Source organism: Epargyreus clarus, unplaced genomic scaffold (assembly GCF_041222505.1).
Source record: "Epargyreus clarus isolate Ecla_fem2 unplaced genomic scaffold, WU_Ecla_fem_2.2 ptg000032l, whole genome shotgun sequence".
Classification (NCBI taxonomy): Eukaryota; Metazoa; Arthropoda; class Insecta; order Lepidoptera; family Hesperiidae; genus Epargyreus; species Epargyreus clarus.
The window spans coordinates 8653508-8670572 of record NW_027332237.1 but is presented as its reverse complement, the minus strand read 5'-3'; the positions used below and the strand labels follow the sequence as shown (position 1 = coordinate 8670572).

General features: G+C 34.7%; 1 protein-coding gene across 1 annotated transcript in view; it reads right to left on the bottom strand.

The window, feature by feature from the left end:
* LOC140755185 (cell adhesion molecule Dscam2) overlaps positions 1–17065 on the bottom strand; it is a 167906-nt gene that overhangs the window by 10080 nt on the left and 140761 nt on the right. Inside the window, exons 6-17 of the mRNA XM_073090403.1 lie at positions 16420–16484; positions 13919–14004; positions 11507–11598; positions 11000–11154; positions 10828–10918; positions 9799–10029; positions 7385–7553; positions 6810–6945; positions 4451–4570; positions 2185–2361; positions 911–1055; positions 157–305 (exon numbers count right to left, since the gene is read on the bottom strand). Coding sequence (XP_072946504.1) covers positions 157–305; positions 911–1055; positions 2185–2361; positions 4451–4570; positions 6810–6945; positions 7385–7553; positions 9799–10029; positions 10828–10918; positions 11000–11154; positions 11507–11598; positions 13919–14004; positions 16420–16484 — 1616 coding nt within the window. The remainder of the gene's footprint in view (positions 1–156; positions 306–910; positions 1056–2184; positions 2362–4450; positions 4571–6809; positions 6946–7384; positions 7554–9798; positions 10030–10827; positions 10919–10999; positions 11155–11506; positions 11599–13918; positions 14005–16419; positions 16485–17065) is intronic.

The window sequence follows — 17065 nt, the reverse complement described above, 5'->3', positions numbered from 1 at the left end:
GGCAAATAACAGAAATGATCTAATTCTTTAACGTCATTTTAAATTTAATAAATCTACTGCTGGGTTCCAAGATACTAATCGGTTATAGCGGTCACTCATCCAACTTTTAAACCAGTTCGACCACCTATCTTAATTCTCCAAATCTCTTTAACCTACCTAATATTTTAACGTATATGTTGTAGGCAGCAACACCATAAGGATTACTCGCTCGGCACTCATAAATACCCCCGTCTCTGGGTTCCACGTAGTTTACATTGATTGTACTCTTCATACCATTAGTCGTTGGGTTTTCTGATATTGTTAGCCTGAAACAGTTTACCAAAAATTTAATGAGTTTATTATGCAGAAAATTTCTGAAATAATAGCTTGTTTAAAATAGATTTTAGCGCCATCTGTGTCATATTTTGGAAACTACTTTTGTATGAGTGTAGGGTAAGTAAGGGATGGTTTGAGTTTTACTTGTACGTAGCATAAGTGTCGAAGCCTAGATTCTACGTGTTGTTAATAGGTGGCGCTACTGACATATCCCATAGCACGAACGTATGTATGAAAGGAAAGCGCGTAACTACAACTACGTACTAATATATACCGCTACAATACGATCTTTCCATTAAATGTATGATTTATATAATTCAAAATAAAAAAAAATCTTAAAAATCCAGAGATTTTTAAGATTTTTTTTCTAAAAATCTTAAAAATCCAGAGATTTTTAAGATTTTTAGAATTACGGTAGAATTACGGAGAATTACGGTAGAGACATTATTATGTCTCTTGTATATACAATACAGGTATGTTATTATATATTATGCTCAAGAAGACAGTTGCTTTCAGATCGAGTTGACACAAGTAGTCAACCTCGACAATTCTAAATAATCCACCTTGGCTGTCCTAAATAATAAACAAATCTTACCTAGAAGACGTAAACTCCAATGGCTTTCCATCCAAACTCCACTTAATCCGTATAGGGCTGTCACCTAACGGTCGACAAGACAACGTCAGTGGCAACCCCACTTTGGTTGTCAGATTCGCACCCAATGATTCGAAGTGCACCGGCTCTAGAAGTAATTTTCATTTAGTAGATTTTTTTTTTTTTTTTTTGTTATTTTAACATTTTTTCTTTGCTTAAATAGATTACCTTACATGAATATCGTGATTTGGACTCATTGTTTTATATTTAAATTTTTATATTACCTTAAGCTTTATTATTTCTTTTTTGTTTATATTATATTTTTTGTATATATTGCGATTTATGATTTATAGTTAGTATTAACAATATTGACATAAAGAAATCAATTTCAATATCGTACACCAAAGTAGTGAAAATTTTGAAAAAAAGCTGCTTGATTGCTCTGTAAAAAGTAAGTAAAGTTAATTAGAAAGGAAATTTCTATGTTCTAGCTTGAATAGTGTGCTAAAATATCTGCCCATTCACTTTGAATCGACATAAGTGTATGTACACTTACACAAAGCTTAGTCCTCAAGAGCACCATCATTAGTGATCAACATCAGGTAAAAAAAAAAATTCTATTCGCAATTTATTACAGATGTCTATGACTATTGATCACTTAATTTGGAATTAAAATTAAAATTTGGAATGACTTACCTCCCCCTTTGAGGAGAAAAATGAGAACGGAATGCTTCAAACACAAATATAAATCTGCTTTGTTAAAAAGACAACTTGCTGGTGAAAATTTGAAACCTACCTGCATGAAATATCTACCAATAAAGGAGTTCTTTAATGCTAATTAAACACATTAATTAACCTCAAAATACGTACATACACACACACACACACACACACACACACACACACACACACACACACACACACACACACACACACACACACATACACGCTTGGATTTGGATTGGAAAACCCAGGAGATGCCCCACGGCTGACTATCCTCTTATCCCACCTAACACCACAGGGATTATAGGAGCGGCTGAAAAACAGCGCTACTCGAATCCCTGATTCTGAGACAGCAATGCTGAGCCGAATTCCTTTTGTCATATTAATATTACTGTAAAATGTACATTTATTCTTTGTGTAAACTGTGTTATTATGGCAATAAACGTTTATTATTATTATTATTATTAATACTGGATAAACTGCATCAATGCTAATCCAATTTCATTAAAAAATAATTTTATTTATACCACTCAACCAAAATTCCCTCAACTTACTATTAACACTGATCCACAAATTCTTGTTCAGTGCATCACCAACACCGTTTTCGACGTTGCAAGCGTACATGCCTTCATCTGATAAGGATACCACTTCGATTATGAGGGTTCCGTTAGGATAGCTCATCACACCACCACCTGCTAGATCCAGAACAGGCCGCCAGATGCCGAGAGCCGCTGAGAATGAAATAAATAATGGTAAAAAATATGTTAAAAGAACTGATGATGATGTTCTCAATACTTTAGATACTGAAGAACTAGAAAATGAATAATGGGGAACTGATAATAAACAACTTGATGATGATAAAAATAAGCGTAATATTGGAACTTAAGGTTCGCCTATTACACATACCGTGTGCGCATGTTTCTGAAACAATATAATACACGATGCTCCATATGCCTCTAATGAATCTTAATCTACTTCGGACACAGCAAGAAAAGCCGCGAATAACTTGAAGAGACTAATTATAAAAGGAAAAGGAAGAGGTCAGAGGCCGAAGAGATGATCGGATCAGATATCCGAGAAACTGTACTGTACTCGTACATTGCGCTTTGCACTGCAACACCGACCGTCACAAATAATGGAAACTTGTACATAAAAGGACTGAGGCGGGTCATAACAATGCTCAGTTGTGAGAAAACGGTCGTCGGAGGAAAAAACCCCGCAAACAGGTAGCAACAACGCGGGCTTATCACGCAAATCGCCCTTAAATTATTAAAGGTCCATTATGGTAAATGTAGAAGAAAAATTGAAACACCATGCGTCGGGAACAGGGAGCACGCAGAGCCGCGTGAGAAACCTCGTTTTAAAATAAATTGAGACAGCTTTATCTCCGCATACGCAACATCAACGGCCCTAAGAGATAAACTGGGTGAAACGTGGTTATTTTTTATCCGTCTAAATTACGTAGCAATTTATCCTTGTCTACCCGCGAAACACTTTACACCGGCACCCAAACTTTGCAAATGTGTTTGTAATCTGGTAGATAAATATCCGGGATATCAGTATATCCGGCATATGCCAAATATCCAAAAAGATTCAGTTTCCTTTGTATAGTCTACGTAAAACTGCTAATCCACTCTGAATATAGAAATGAATCGCGTTGCCATAGCAAATTGTATGACTACAACTACTCGCTACAACTTCAGAGCGGACTTGCAGTTTGGCGCAGACTATACTTGTATTAATATGTATGACAGTTACAATTATTTGCACAATGATATAAGTATTCCCAAAGTTATATATCTTTACAGCACTTTAAAAGGCACTGATGTAATCGAAGGAGCATATACCATTGTGTGTGCCTCAGACGATAAACAAGAAAATAGGAAAAGAGATTTAAGAAAATCAAGAATTAGAATATTTCCTTTGTGTGTATTATGAGTATTTATATATGAAATAATGTACGAGTATTTTGTTACAAGCTCCCAAAAAATCTAGGAATCTTACAGTGTACCATAAACTCCTATTAAGTTTCTCTACTTTTAATACAAAAAATACGTTTTATCTTTAGACATAAAATTTTTCAAGATTATAAAAATAATAACTAAGAAAAAAGTTATTAAAAATTCCAATACCAGTTTCTATCAAAGTTCAAATTTATCTTTCAGTTTCCGTACACTTTACAGAGGTGTTCAAACTTCAGCTCGCCGGCTACAAATGTCTTTGTAACTCAATCCAACAGAGTTTCTTGGCAGATACTTCAAAACTTCAGACTTGGAAGTAATGACTTCGTATCAAGTATTGGAGATTATTTTTAGAAAAATAATTTTAGTGGTAGTGAGAACTACGAAACTAATATTGTATAACCCAACCAATATTGTATGTCTTCAGTCTTGTTTTTATTTTCGATGAGGTTTTCGTAAGCTTTTTGTTATTTATGAAGTTGAATTTAAATTAATAATTGTGTTTTTTATTTTATTTTGGGTTATTGAGAAATAAGTAAGTGTCATATAAACTTAACTGAAGAAGAAACTAATAGCATATAATTATTTCAGCTTATATATAAGTATATATATAAGTTTACACGCATTGGAAGTTGAACATTACTATGAATTACATTCTCTTAAAATTACTTTTATAGTTATTCAACATAAAGGTATCTTATAATTTAATTAATCATTGAATTTAATGACTATCTATTTTTTTTTTGGAAATTTCAAGGTATTTAAAAAATACTTTAATAATATTAAATTTAATTTATAATTAATTTAGCATAAGTATCTTTCACACATGAAGTTTGAGAACCATACTTTAAGTACTAACCGTCTCTCTTCATCCAGTGAATCTGCGGCGCGGGGTAGCCATTCGCGTTGCAATAAACGATCCCACGTTGACCCAGCAACAGGGAGGTGTTCGTGGGCTCTTCGATCCATTTTGGAGCCACTGTTGGTCAAAGTGTTCAATAGATTAGGTGAGCGTCCGATATTTATAATATAATTAATACTAATATTATTAAGTCCTCTTAGCGCGTTGCCACGTCGGGCTCCGCCCAGGTGAGCATGCCGCTCGCCACACCATCTGTTGTACACGACGATACGCGACCACACATACCGCCGTCCTTCCCGGGGTCGCTGACGGGCGGTTTGAGCTCCAACTCTTGCCGCCCGCAACCCCAGAAGCCCCTTTTAGTCGCCTCTTACGACAGGCAGGGGATACCGTAGCTCTATTCTGGTCCCGGAACCGCACCGTTGGCGCTTACCTACGGCCGCGGCGACTCCTTTTTGTCAGTTGCGACCTGTCGTCCTTGATGTCCCTACGTACATCATATTCTGACCTTTATATTTTTCACCTTTATATCCTTAGTCCGAAGTGTTTTCAAGTAAATTTGGTTTATCTCTAATATAAAGTGCTTCGAAGAAGGACTACTTTGAGTCTCTTAAACTGAAAGCTATCTTCAAATTAAGTTTTCTCCTTTTGAAAACAACCTTATTTCATTTAATCATAGTTATTTCTATTACTTTATTTATATCTGTAAACTTAGCTGAATAGTTGGTGGTCTACCACCTGCTACTACTATTTAGTTAGTTAGTTTAAAAGTACTAACTCTTTGTGGTCTGACTCTGGAGGCGCCACCGCTACGCCTATAATGCCTAATAACAGTAGTGTTAAGCGTTGTTCTATTCTGGTTTAAAGAATGTGGGAAGGGAGACTTATCCAAGAAGTTCTAACTTAGTCCCCAAGGATAGCGTATCTGTGTCTGACCTCAGGTAGGAATCTAATCTTATCTAGAGTTGATTACAAATGCTATAGGCAGCAATAACCATTTAGATTCAGATGGACTGTATACTCATTGCTCGTATATTATTTCTCTATTGTAAAAATGTAGTTTTTAAGCAGTAACTTCAAAACCATTCTTCAAAATCATATACTTTCTAGTGACCTTAAGTATTGTTAAACTTTTTTTAACCGACTTCAAAAAGGAGGTGGTTATCAATTCGGAATTACTCCGAATTCACGGCGCTCACATTAGACACGCTGTTTACATCATTATCCAACGAAATATATAGAGCGCCGACTTCAGAAATATGTACTAAACCAAAATTTATTTGAATTATTTTTTACTTTGTAGTGACATAGAAGTCGGTTGTATTTTTTGTTAAAAATTTTTCATAAACAGATCAATTGGGCTCATAAAATATTATCTTTAGAATGTTTGGTCTTAAAAACTCTAAAAGTAAGTGTCACTAGAGGCACTATTTATGTCTGAATAGACCCATTTGAATGGTACAAAAGATTTCTTGAAAACATCCGGTCTCTCAAAGCTGAAAAGTTTTGATGTTCTAAATCCCTTTCACACCCATTATGCCCTTGACTTCGTAATACGAGTATAACCCTCATACGAAAAGCACTTAACATTGACGCGGCGAACCGATTTATATCTGAGACTAAAAAAATAGAAGGCTCTGGAAGAAAATTTAGAAATATAGCAAATTCTTGCTGGTTGAAATAATATATACCAAATTTTGTAAACGTGTGTTATATACACACATAGGACCGATTTACGCACACATAGGACCCATTTACCGACCGAATTATATGGATTGGGTTCAGTACAAAGAAATATCTCGGATGAGTCGTTACGTTGTAAGATTTTAAACGCTTGGATAAAAAATTAAGACACGATCCTCGATCATGTCTCGTTCAATGGGCAAATATAATTCAACATGAGAAGTTGAGATTCTTATATATGAAGTTTACAACTCACATTCACAGCATTCAAACTCACACACGTGAAAGTTTTGCTTTAATGAAATGTGCACAGAGATGTTTTATTCCTTTTTTGGCCAGCCTTTTAATAGAACCATATAAATTTGAAGTTAAAACTAATCGTTAAAATTTGGTGGAACAGCCACTTTCTCATACTGCGACTTTTGATTCTAAAATTATTTTATAACCAACAATAACAACAAAGGTTTTACATAACACCTTTACTTAAACTTACCTTACCTTTACTTTAAAGATTTTAGGTGACATTCGCTGCAGCAGATTTTTTAAAAGATTTTACTTTTGATCCTACGTCAAAAAGATTTTAACAAGAACTCGAGTTCAACAACAACAATTTTATGAGGTCGTTGTTCACTTTCGAGCCTGTCTTTATTATCTAAGTCTAAGTAACACTTACCATTGATATAGAGGTCGGCGGTCTGATTGACCTTCCCCACGTGGTTCGTTGCGATGCAAGTGTACTTGCCACAGTGTTCCAATGCCACTCTTTTGATTATCAGCACGCTGAATAGCTCTGAGCTTCTCTCTGTAATCTGTAAGATGAAGTGTGGAGATATTTATGTTATAAGAAGCTCTCAGCTTTTGCTTTTCTGAAGAGATATATTTCAAGAATCTTATGTTACTCCTCAATAATGTTATAATGGAAATCAAGTGTAAAATTTCACGCTTTATACTTATAGATTGAACCTATATATTGTCCATCTGTATAAGACCTTTTTATATAGAAGTTTATATGGTAGCTCCACCAGACCAAGATGGATAAAACCTAACTTCACTTTTAAGAGGGAAATTTTAAAATTTAATAAGCCACTACGTAAATAGACAAGTAATTTATTGAACTTCAATGCGCTATATTACTGCAGTAAATACTATTTAGAATATTTATTGCAGTCATATTAGTTCCTGGATACTGTGTTTTACCGACAATAATTTTTACGTAACTATTTTATCCGTATGAGCTGTGAAACGTACCTTCAAACTGGCAGGAATCTTCATACCATCTTTGAGCCAGGAAAAGAAGATTGGTGGATCACCACTCATAATATTACAAGTGATTTGCACTATCTGCCCTTCTTTAAGACCAGTTCCCATTCTCAGTTCATCCAGCTCTGGAGCTTCTACGACTTGGATTTCGAATGATCTGAAAACAACAGGAAGTAAGAAATTATGGAGAGAAATAAGGATGAGGAAAAATAAATGTTGATTTCAGCCATATTTTTGAAATATCATAAAAAAATATTTTTAACACATATTTGACATTTAAAATCATTTTTTATTTAAGACGAATAATCCTAAGAATTTTATACAGAAAGACGGAGTGAACCTGAGTAGTTATTATTTAATGTCAATTTTTTTAATTGTTCATGTCTACGAATAGATTAGTATCTAGTAAATATAGTAGTCTATAGTCATAGTCTAGATTTTTAGTATCTATATACTTACTGTATGTATAACGATAGTTCATTATTATTAACATCTCGCTATCATCAAATTCAACATCATCATCATCATAATCATTAACAATAACAACTGCCCGTTAGTAATTTCTTCTCTGTATGAGAAGAGTTAAACTCACAGTTATACCTTACTATACTACTACCTCTATACTCTCTCTTCTATAGCTCTTGGCATAATGCGGAGGTTTCTCTGGTGCCGAAATTTAGGAAGTATATCTTGGTTAAGTGAACATTAATTTCTAATACGCTTAAGGGTTCATTTATATTACATTAAGCTTTTCAAATGCGTCGTTGACAAAATTGTATCTCCTACAGGTAAACAAAAAACTTACAGTGACTTGCCTGATAACAATATTTAAGTGATATATAGGTAAATATTAAAATATTTATGTCTACAATTACTCGACGATGCAGACACGGGTTGTGCCTAGCCCCATTTTGTATACAAAAACGATTTTGTCTGGTACGACACGTGCCTGACACGTCTACTATCTGTCGACATAAATTATACTAAAAATCCAACAAATCAGTAGTTCTAAGATTTGAATTCGGATTTTCTGAATTTATATCAAAGAGTATGATACATAATAGAAAACTACATAATGGACAACTTTGAAGAACCATTACTTTCTAGGTATAGAATAGTTCTTATAAAAATACCAAGGCCGATGGGAATATAATATAGGCTTGAACAAACAAGATATTGGTTCGAGGCACGTAATAACATTCCATATAGATCAGGTGATAACCTATCTCGACATGATATATAGAGTAAACAAGCATTTACTGAAGGCGAAAGAAAGTTAGATTGAATAACTTAGGAAATAGTTCAAGACTAGGTAATTTATGGTAATTAGTATTGATGTTATTGGTATATTACTTGTTTGTGATTTCTAAGTTGTGGTTGATGGTTATCTAGCAGATTGTTGTATTACCTACAGCAGTTATTTAAAATTGTAATCCATTTATTTTTCAAGCCATGAACAAAATAATTTTTGAAATATTTCTGGAGTAGCAATATATGTAATTTAAAAATTCCGAACATACTCGATTGCATATTTTAATAAAACCATGTGAGTTATTTAAGTCTCTAAAAACAAAATGATAAAAGATGATGATGATAAAAGTTATTAGATAATGGAGTCTGAGTAAATCTCCATCATCATTTTACCGATCACCATGAAAACTAGCATATCTACTAATAATATAATTTCATAAAGAGGATTTATGTAATCCTTTATTAATTTAACTAAACAATAACGACCACAGACCTAACTCCACACGAACGAAGCCACCAATAGAGGCTTGTATATTTCCTATTACCATAATATCGTCTAAGTAAACATAGACATGTACAACATTATCTTGTAACACAAACAAGATAATATCTCGTAAGGGTATATAATAATACTATATCGCATAGTTGATCTAATTTAACTTGGTAATAATGTAGGCAAGCTATAATAACTTGCTTTGTGTATTAATAGATTAATACCAGTACTAATATTTGTCATTGCAAGGGTTCGTATGTAATTTGTCCTCAATAGTACGAGGATTATTGAAATGTACTGTAATAACTACAGTATCAGAAGCATAATCTAATTTGTAAATAATAAAAGTTATTTTTTAGCTTTATTTTATACGAATGTCACTCCCTTTTTATCTAACCTTCTATTAAAGAAAATGCATATTTAATATCTAATATTTCGTCTCGGTTTCTATTTACAATTAATCATCATAGAAATTATGATTTTGCCTTAAACATTTTGCCTTACGTATTTATTTCCCGATACTTAATTAACTTCTTCAATTATTATTATATTGTAAAAGCTCATCTTAACTATTTAGTTAAAATCAAAATATCACATCAGTATTCCTTTTTCTCTATCTGTACCTTCCTTGTCTAAATCAAAATGGTCTATTCCTCACCTTCTAGCCATTTCTCCAGACGGACTGTACACGATACAAGTGTACATTTCTCCATTCTCCTCCTTCAGAACCCTCGGGATATGCAACATTCCATCTTCATTTGGTTCAAAGAGCTGCCGTTTCCTTCTCTTCGCATTTTGAGTACTGATGATATTGGTTCGTTTGTATCTCGCATGCTGTGGTAGTAAGGAGCTAACGATTTTCCTTCCTTTATGCTCCCATTCAAGTTTACTGTAGTAAAAAAAATATATTAAAGTTATCTAACGGTTTTAAAGTTAAGTCTCTGTGTGATTGGCAAATGCTTGTGTCTGTTCCATGCTCATATACTTTTTACTACTAGGTATGTGCATATACACACATAAATATTATTAACATGAACATAATTAAGATCCTCAGGGAACATGGGATTTAATTATTGTTACCTACATTAAATTTACAATAGTAACAAGGTTTATTACTATTTTTAACTATCATCAATCTCATTTCAATATGACCTCTAAATATACAAAGAACTAATTTAAAACACAGTGTACAGTACACAATTCGTGCATATCATAATGATAGCAATTCGCAATGCCGTTAGCAATAACTTCGATCCCATGATACACATAAACCAACTTAATGTCGCCTGATCTTGTACCTTGGCGTACGCCATAACCAGCGCAGCCAAATAGGTCGCCTATAAATGAATTTAAATTAACGCCATATTACGTTATAAGGTCCGGCGATATTGGAAATCGAGCCAGAAATCGGCTCTGACATATGGCAGTCCGGCATCATGCCAGAAAAACGTCGAAAAGTTGTTTTTATGACTCTCTGTATATTCAAGCACCGACTGCTCCGTGTTATTAAAAATATTGGTAAATGTTTTCGGAAAGTTAACAACATGCATATATTTATACTTGTAAATGTTGTAGAGTAGTATTTCTGTGAATTCAAATAATAAATCATAAAGTAATATATGATTGTAAGTTTTATGGTTTCGAAAAATAGAAAAAGTCATAAAGGGGAAGAAATGAATGATTATACCTTATTGGATATCCATAGTAAGGACATCTTAGTTTCAAAGAATCTCCACTTTGTACTTTTATAGGAGGTAGCGTCCTGATGTAAGGGGGACCTGGAAAACATGAAAGATGATAAACTAACCTAAAACTGATAGATACTGGCAGACATAGATAAACATAGAACGAAAAATTACCATAAACATCGATTCTAGCAATGTGACTTGTACTAGAATCTCCTTCATACGCAATACAGGAGTACAGGCCACCGTCTTCCACCCTCATTCTTGATATGTTGAGGTGCGACACCACACCAACGCCAGATGATGACATCATCTGTCCTAGGATGTATCTGAAAAACCTTTACCTTAAAATGACTGTTTTCTTTGCTTTAACACCAAATTTCAGATATAGGTCTATAGTCACCAATTACCAAAAATTAAGTGTTAAAATTAAGTTTCTAAAGTTTTAGCATACATTTTGGTGTGTTATAAGGAACTGGTCAAAGAGTATTTTTGGTTGTAAGTTACAACATTTTTATTGAAAATAATATTACTGTGATAACAGCGTAAATTGCACTAACCACCGCGCTATCAGAGAGTTAAGAAAACAGCGCCATCTAGTGTCAACTTAGTAGACATTCAAATAAAAATTTAAAAGAATAATATTTTAAACCACGAGTATTTTAAGTTTTGTCCACTTACCTAGAATCTGTATTCGATGATATGACTACTCCATCTCTTTCCCATATAAACCGCGGTGGTCTGCTTGCAGTCGCACTGCATTGCAAACTTATCTAGAAAATAAATCACCAACAAAGATTTTGTAGTAAAATTGCATCATATTACACCTGTATGACCTGTATGTATTAATGTACCTGTATGAAGTGAGCTAAGTTCTCGTAACTTGATAATAGATGGTGTTACAAGATCCTGAATCACGCTATCAAAGTTTTCTAAGCATCTGTGTATATGAACACGTTCTAAACTAAAACTAGTGGATTCAAGTACTGCACAACCTTACGGATTCAACGGAGGTAACGATGACTTCTATTTGGGTCTAATAGTTTTTAACCGACTTCAAAAAGGAGGTGGTTATCAATTCGGCCGGTGTCTTTTTTTTATGTATGTACACAAATTACTCCGCCGTTAGTGGACCGATTTCAATAATTCTTTTTTTATTGTATAGAGACAAGCTCGAAGTTGGTCCCATTTAAATATGGTTAGGATCCATCGAGGGGTTCTGGAGAAAATGAGGGGAACTCCTCCACCCATGTAAATATAACAGCCATAACTTCGCCGTTTATGAACCTATTTTAATGCCTTTACTTTCGTGTGTGTACAATTGCCACAAGTTGGTCCCATTTAAATATGATGAGTATCAAAGTGGGTTCTGGAGACAAAATATGTAACTCCTCAACCGATGGGTATAATTGAGTTTTGTTTGAAGATATTTGGTGTAGGTTCTAATGAAATTGCTAAACCAGTTTATCATTGACTATTTAAGGGTCTGATAATGTGGCTCGGAGTCAAAATATGTAACTCCTCAACCGATGGGAATAATTGAGTTGTATTTGAAGATATTTGGTGTAGGTTCTAATGAAATTACAAAGCCAGTTCATCATTGACTATTTAAGGGTCTGATAATGTGGCTCGGAGACAAAATATGTAACTCCTCATCCGATGGGAACAATTGAGTTGTGTTTGAAGATATTTGGTGTAGGTTCTAATGAAATTGCAAAGCCAGTTCATCATTGACTATTTAGTTAGGTTAGGTTGGAACATATAAGACAATATAAAACTAAGCGAGCAGGGCGCGGTAGCGCCCTGCGAGCGGGTGGTTCCAATCAAGTAGACTCAGACCTTACCTTCATTCATCGTTTATACAATTTTATATTGTATTAATATAAATGTTAGTATGTCATCACTAAAAAGGATGAAAAAAAAATTTTAACAAAAAAATACAACCGACTTCTATGTCACTACAAAGTAAAAAATAATAGAAATAAATGTGGGTTTAGTACATATTTCTGAAGTCGGCGCTCATATTAGACACGCTGTTTACATCGTTATCCAACTAAATATATTGAGCGCCGACTTCAGAAATATGGACTATACCCACATTTATTTCAATTATTTTTTACTTTGTAGTGACATAGAAGTCGGTTGTATTTTTTTGTTAAATTTTTTTTAGTATTAAATGTTGCTGCTTTCTGGTCCAAAGGCAGAACAGGAAGCAACATCAAGGAAGCCATTGTTAGCTTTTGTAATCAACCTTAGGTAGGGTCGAATTCCTATTAGATGGTAGTTACCACGCACCATCAAGTATAATCCCGTAAATTTCAAAAAGAAAATACAATATTAAATAAATTAACACTTAATTAACATAGCTTATCAATAATTAAACACGCATAAAACAAAACAATATTAAATGACTTTGATTTTGAATGCAACCATTTTCATAAACCGCAATATTAAATTTCAAACGGTAAACTTCGGGAGACGATAATAAAATTCATAACTCCATAATCTGATTCAAACAAAACAAAACAGTTTTGGGATTGCTTTTATTAAATTAAAAATTTCGGTGGCGGCCTATGAATAAACACGATGTTTAAAGGTCACATGAATACAAAACTTTAGGTGGTAGAACTCTTTGTGGTTCGACGCCTGCAGCACCACCGCCACACCTATTTCTGCCTAATAACAGCAGTGATAAGCGCCGCTGTGTTCTGGTTTGAAGGGTGTCGTAAGGGAGACATACTTTTCCAAGGCGTTCCAGCTTAGTCCTCAGGGGTAGCGGCATCTGTGCCCGATCTCAGGTAGGAATATCTAATCCTATCTGAGGTTGATTACAGATGTCCATAGGCGGCAGTAGCTTACCATCAGATGGACTGCATGCTCGTCTGCTACTCTTATATTAAAAAAAAAAAAAAAAATCTCCCCGTTTGACTGCAAGTAATAGTGTGTAATGTGACTCCGTCAGAAGATTAATATAAATAAGAAACGGGCATATATATCTTCTATGAATTATTAAACACTTTTTATAAAACCACGTGATATCACGTTAGGAACTAACAAAATGAGTGTTAAAGTAGAAGTTATAACTATACTTACGTCTTCGCCCGGCGTCATAATTTTCTCAGTAAAATGTTGTGTGATCATCACATTGCCAGACACCAAGTCCCTTTTGAATCTTGTGCCTGTAATAAGTAATAAATTAAAAACGAAACTTCAGGTACCTCTGTCATATATATAAAAATCTCGTGTCACAATGTGAGTTACCGTACTCCTTCGAAACGGCTTTACCGATTTTCACCAAATTTTATATGCATATTCAGTAGTTCTAAGAATCGGCTACTATCTATTTTTCATAACCCTAAGCGATAAGAGTTGTTCCCCCTTAACATTATTTCATTTATATGGCAACACAACGTATACCGGGTCAGCTAGTGATTCTGTATAATTTTAGTATCTTAGTTAACCTTCAATGAGGTTGAGACTTGATTTTAAGTAACGCTAATAGTACTACCCATTACTGTCCCATTTCTGGATACTGGTCTCTTCTCAGAGTAAGAAAGATTTAGTCCATAGACCACTGTACTGCGGGCCTAGACAAAATACCGCAAGCGCTAACGCCAAACGCTAACTTATAAATGTATGGGAATGGCAAACGCTGTGAAACGGTGACGTCACGTCACGCTAAGTTCGTAGACAATGTTTAATACGTATCGGAACGCTAAAGCTAACGCTCGAAATGTTTCCGTAGCTTGACGTCTTACGGACATAATCAAAATCAACTGCTCAAGTGCGTTTTTTAAGAACTCTCGGGCGTTTAATCCTTCATTATATTCGAACCTCACACCACCGATTTAATAGCCGAGTTTTAAGTACTAGGCTATTAGCGCCATCTTTCGGATGCTAACAATAATATTAACTACCAACTCCAAAAAACAAATAGTTCAAATCCTTCTCAAAGTGACAAACAAAGCAATATAATAATCATATTACAATATAGTCTGGCCGAAAAATAAAAAGATAATAATAAAAAAATAGGTCAACCACATCTCAGCGCGATATTAATATTTATTTCTAAAGGCCGTAATTTATCAAGCCCTCAAGTACACGATATTTAAAACAATCATTAATCTCATTCATCGGACGCTCCACTGAAATTTGGCCGCACCTTTCAGAAAGGACTTTTTTAGAAATAAGATACCGTAAAACCATAATTTATCGAACATCATTAACTCTGGCTATTTGTTATCGGTCTTCGGGAAATATCACAAATCTCCAGTCCATCAGATTTAGACAGATTTAGACGTGTGTAGATGAACTGGAAACGCCGCGTAAGAGCCGAAGCCATCGCGTATACGTCGTACTTTGTTTGACAACGACACAACTAATTCAAATGCGTATAGTTACGGAACTGTAGGAAAAATTAAGAGTAAAACCCATTTTGGGAAACCATATTTTTTGTCTTTTAAATTATTGAGTTGTTTACTTTAAAGGTTCGTGCAAGCGTGTAAGCAACATATTTTTTTATGAATTTGAAGTAAAAAGGAGTATATTATCCAACCGATACTAATTGGTGACCATTAAATGATTACATCAATCATTACCAAATAGAGTACCACATATGAATTGCCCCCAAAATCTAAGATAAGACACTACAATAAGTGTATATGCATTACAAACCCCTTCAAAACATTGGCGATTAATACTGTTCTTGCAAAAATAACATCTGTTATAATCGCTTGAACAGTCATATACGGTTTAAAATATCATAATCTAAATATTTAGCCCAAATTTTAACACCACATGAAGTCTACCATAATGGTGTTTCCAGTTCACATTGATCTATGATTTAGAAAGTTAGGGATCCCTTTACCTCATCGTTTGAGAACCCCTGCGACGTCGCTCTAATCCATTTACTAAAGTTTTATTCGACGTAATTCCTTTCTATTGCCTCAGGGACTTGTTAGTTCTTTTCAAAGTTTCATCTAGTTAAGTAACACTAGATCGATTCAAAATTATTGAAGTGTTCATCGTTCATATCTTAGGAGATAGAAGAGACGTCGAGCCGTTTTATTTGCGTTCATGGTAAAATAAATAAAGTTATGTATTTATTAATCAAGGGGTCCGAGGTTCGAATCCCAGACACCCTGATTTTTGAAGATGTTAATTGCTTATTAGAAATGACGCTGCGTGGTGGAGCAGACACCATACCGGTCTGACGCGCAAAGGGTTCCGGGATCGACCCGGCCAGACATATATCTCATTGATCTCTTCGTATTTTTCATGACTCCCATGACACAGGGAATCCTAGTGTGGGTCTGTGAGTGAAGAAAGCTTTTTTTTAAAGAAATTAATTGACACTTTAACGGTGACGGAAAACATTGTGAGAAAACTTGCATACCTGAGAGATGTTTAAAAAACTTCTGAATGGCATGTAAAGTTCATCAATTCGCACTTGGCCGGCGCGGTGGATTATGGCCTAATCCTTCTCTTTTCGAGGGGACCCGTGCCCAGTGGGACAGTAATGGGTTGATGATAAAGTATAATAAATCTTGCTGTCTTATAAGCTTGTCTTAATTGTTAAAATGACAATGACTTACCGTAATGTCGTGTGTAGAAAGAAATAGTGTCATTTTTTCTCCTTGTCTTTTTATATGACGTAGATCTGAAAAAGAAAATACTTTTTAGTACACATATTTATTTAAGTCAAGTACCTAATTAAAACAAAATTTCTGGTTTTGGACTATGGTACCATCACAGCAAAGTAGTGGTAACGGTGGTATGTGAAGGTGGTAGAACCCGTTGTGGTTCGACTCCGGCGGCACCACCGCCACACCTGTTTCTGCCTCATAACAGCAGTGTTAAGGCTGCTGTGTTCCGGTTTCAAGGGTGTGCTAAGGAGACATACTTTTCCGAGGCGTACCATCTTAGTCCTCAGGGGTAGCAGCACATTTGTGGCTGACTACAGGTAGGAATATCCAATCCTATCTCGGGTTGATTACAAATGTCCATGGGCGGCAGTAGCCACTTAACATCGGGTGGACTGCATGCTCAACTGCTACTCCCATATTATAAAAAAAAGAAAAATCACATGAAGATTTTTGTGAAATCCACTAAGCTTGCTTGATCCTGGAAGATAAGCTTTATTCTTCTAAAGTGGAGAATTATCAATCTAAGATTTGGAGCTACGTCGTGTAGATGAGCTATATAATATAGCTCAAAAAATCTATATTGCGGCCGGTGTAG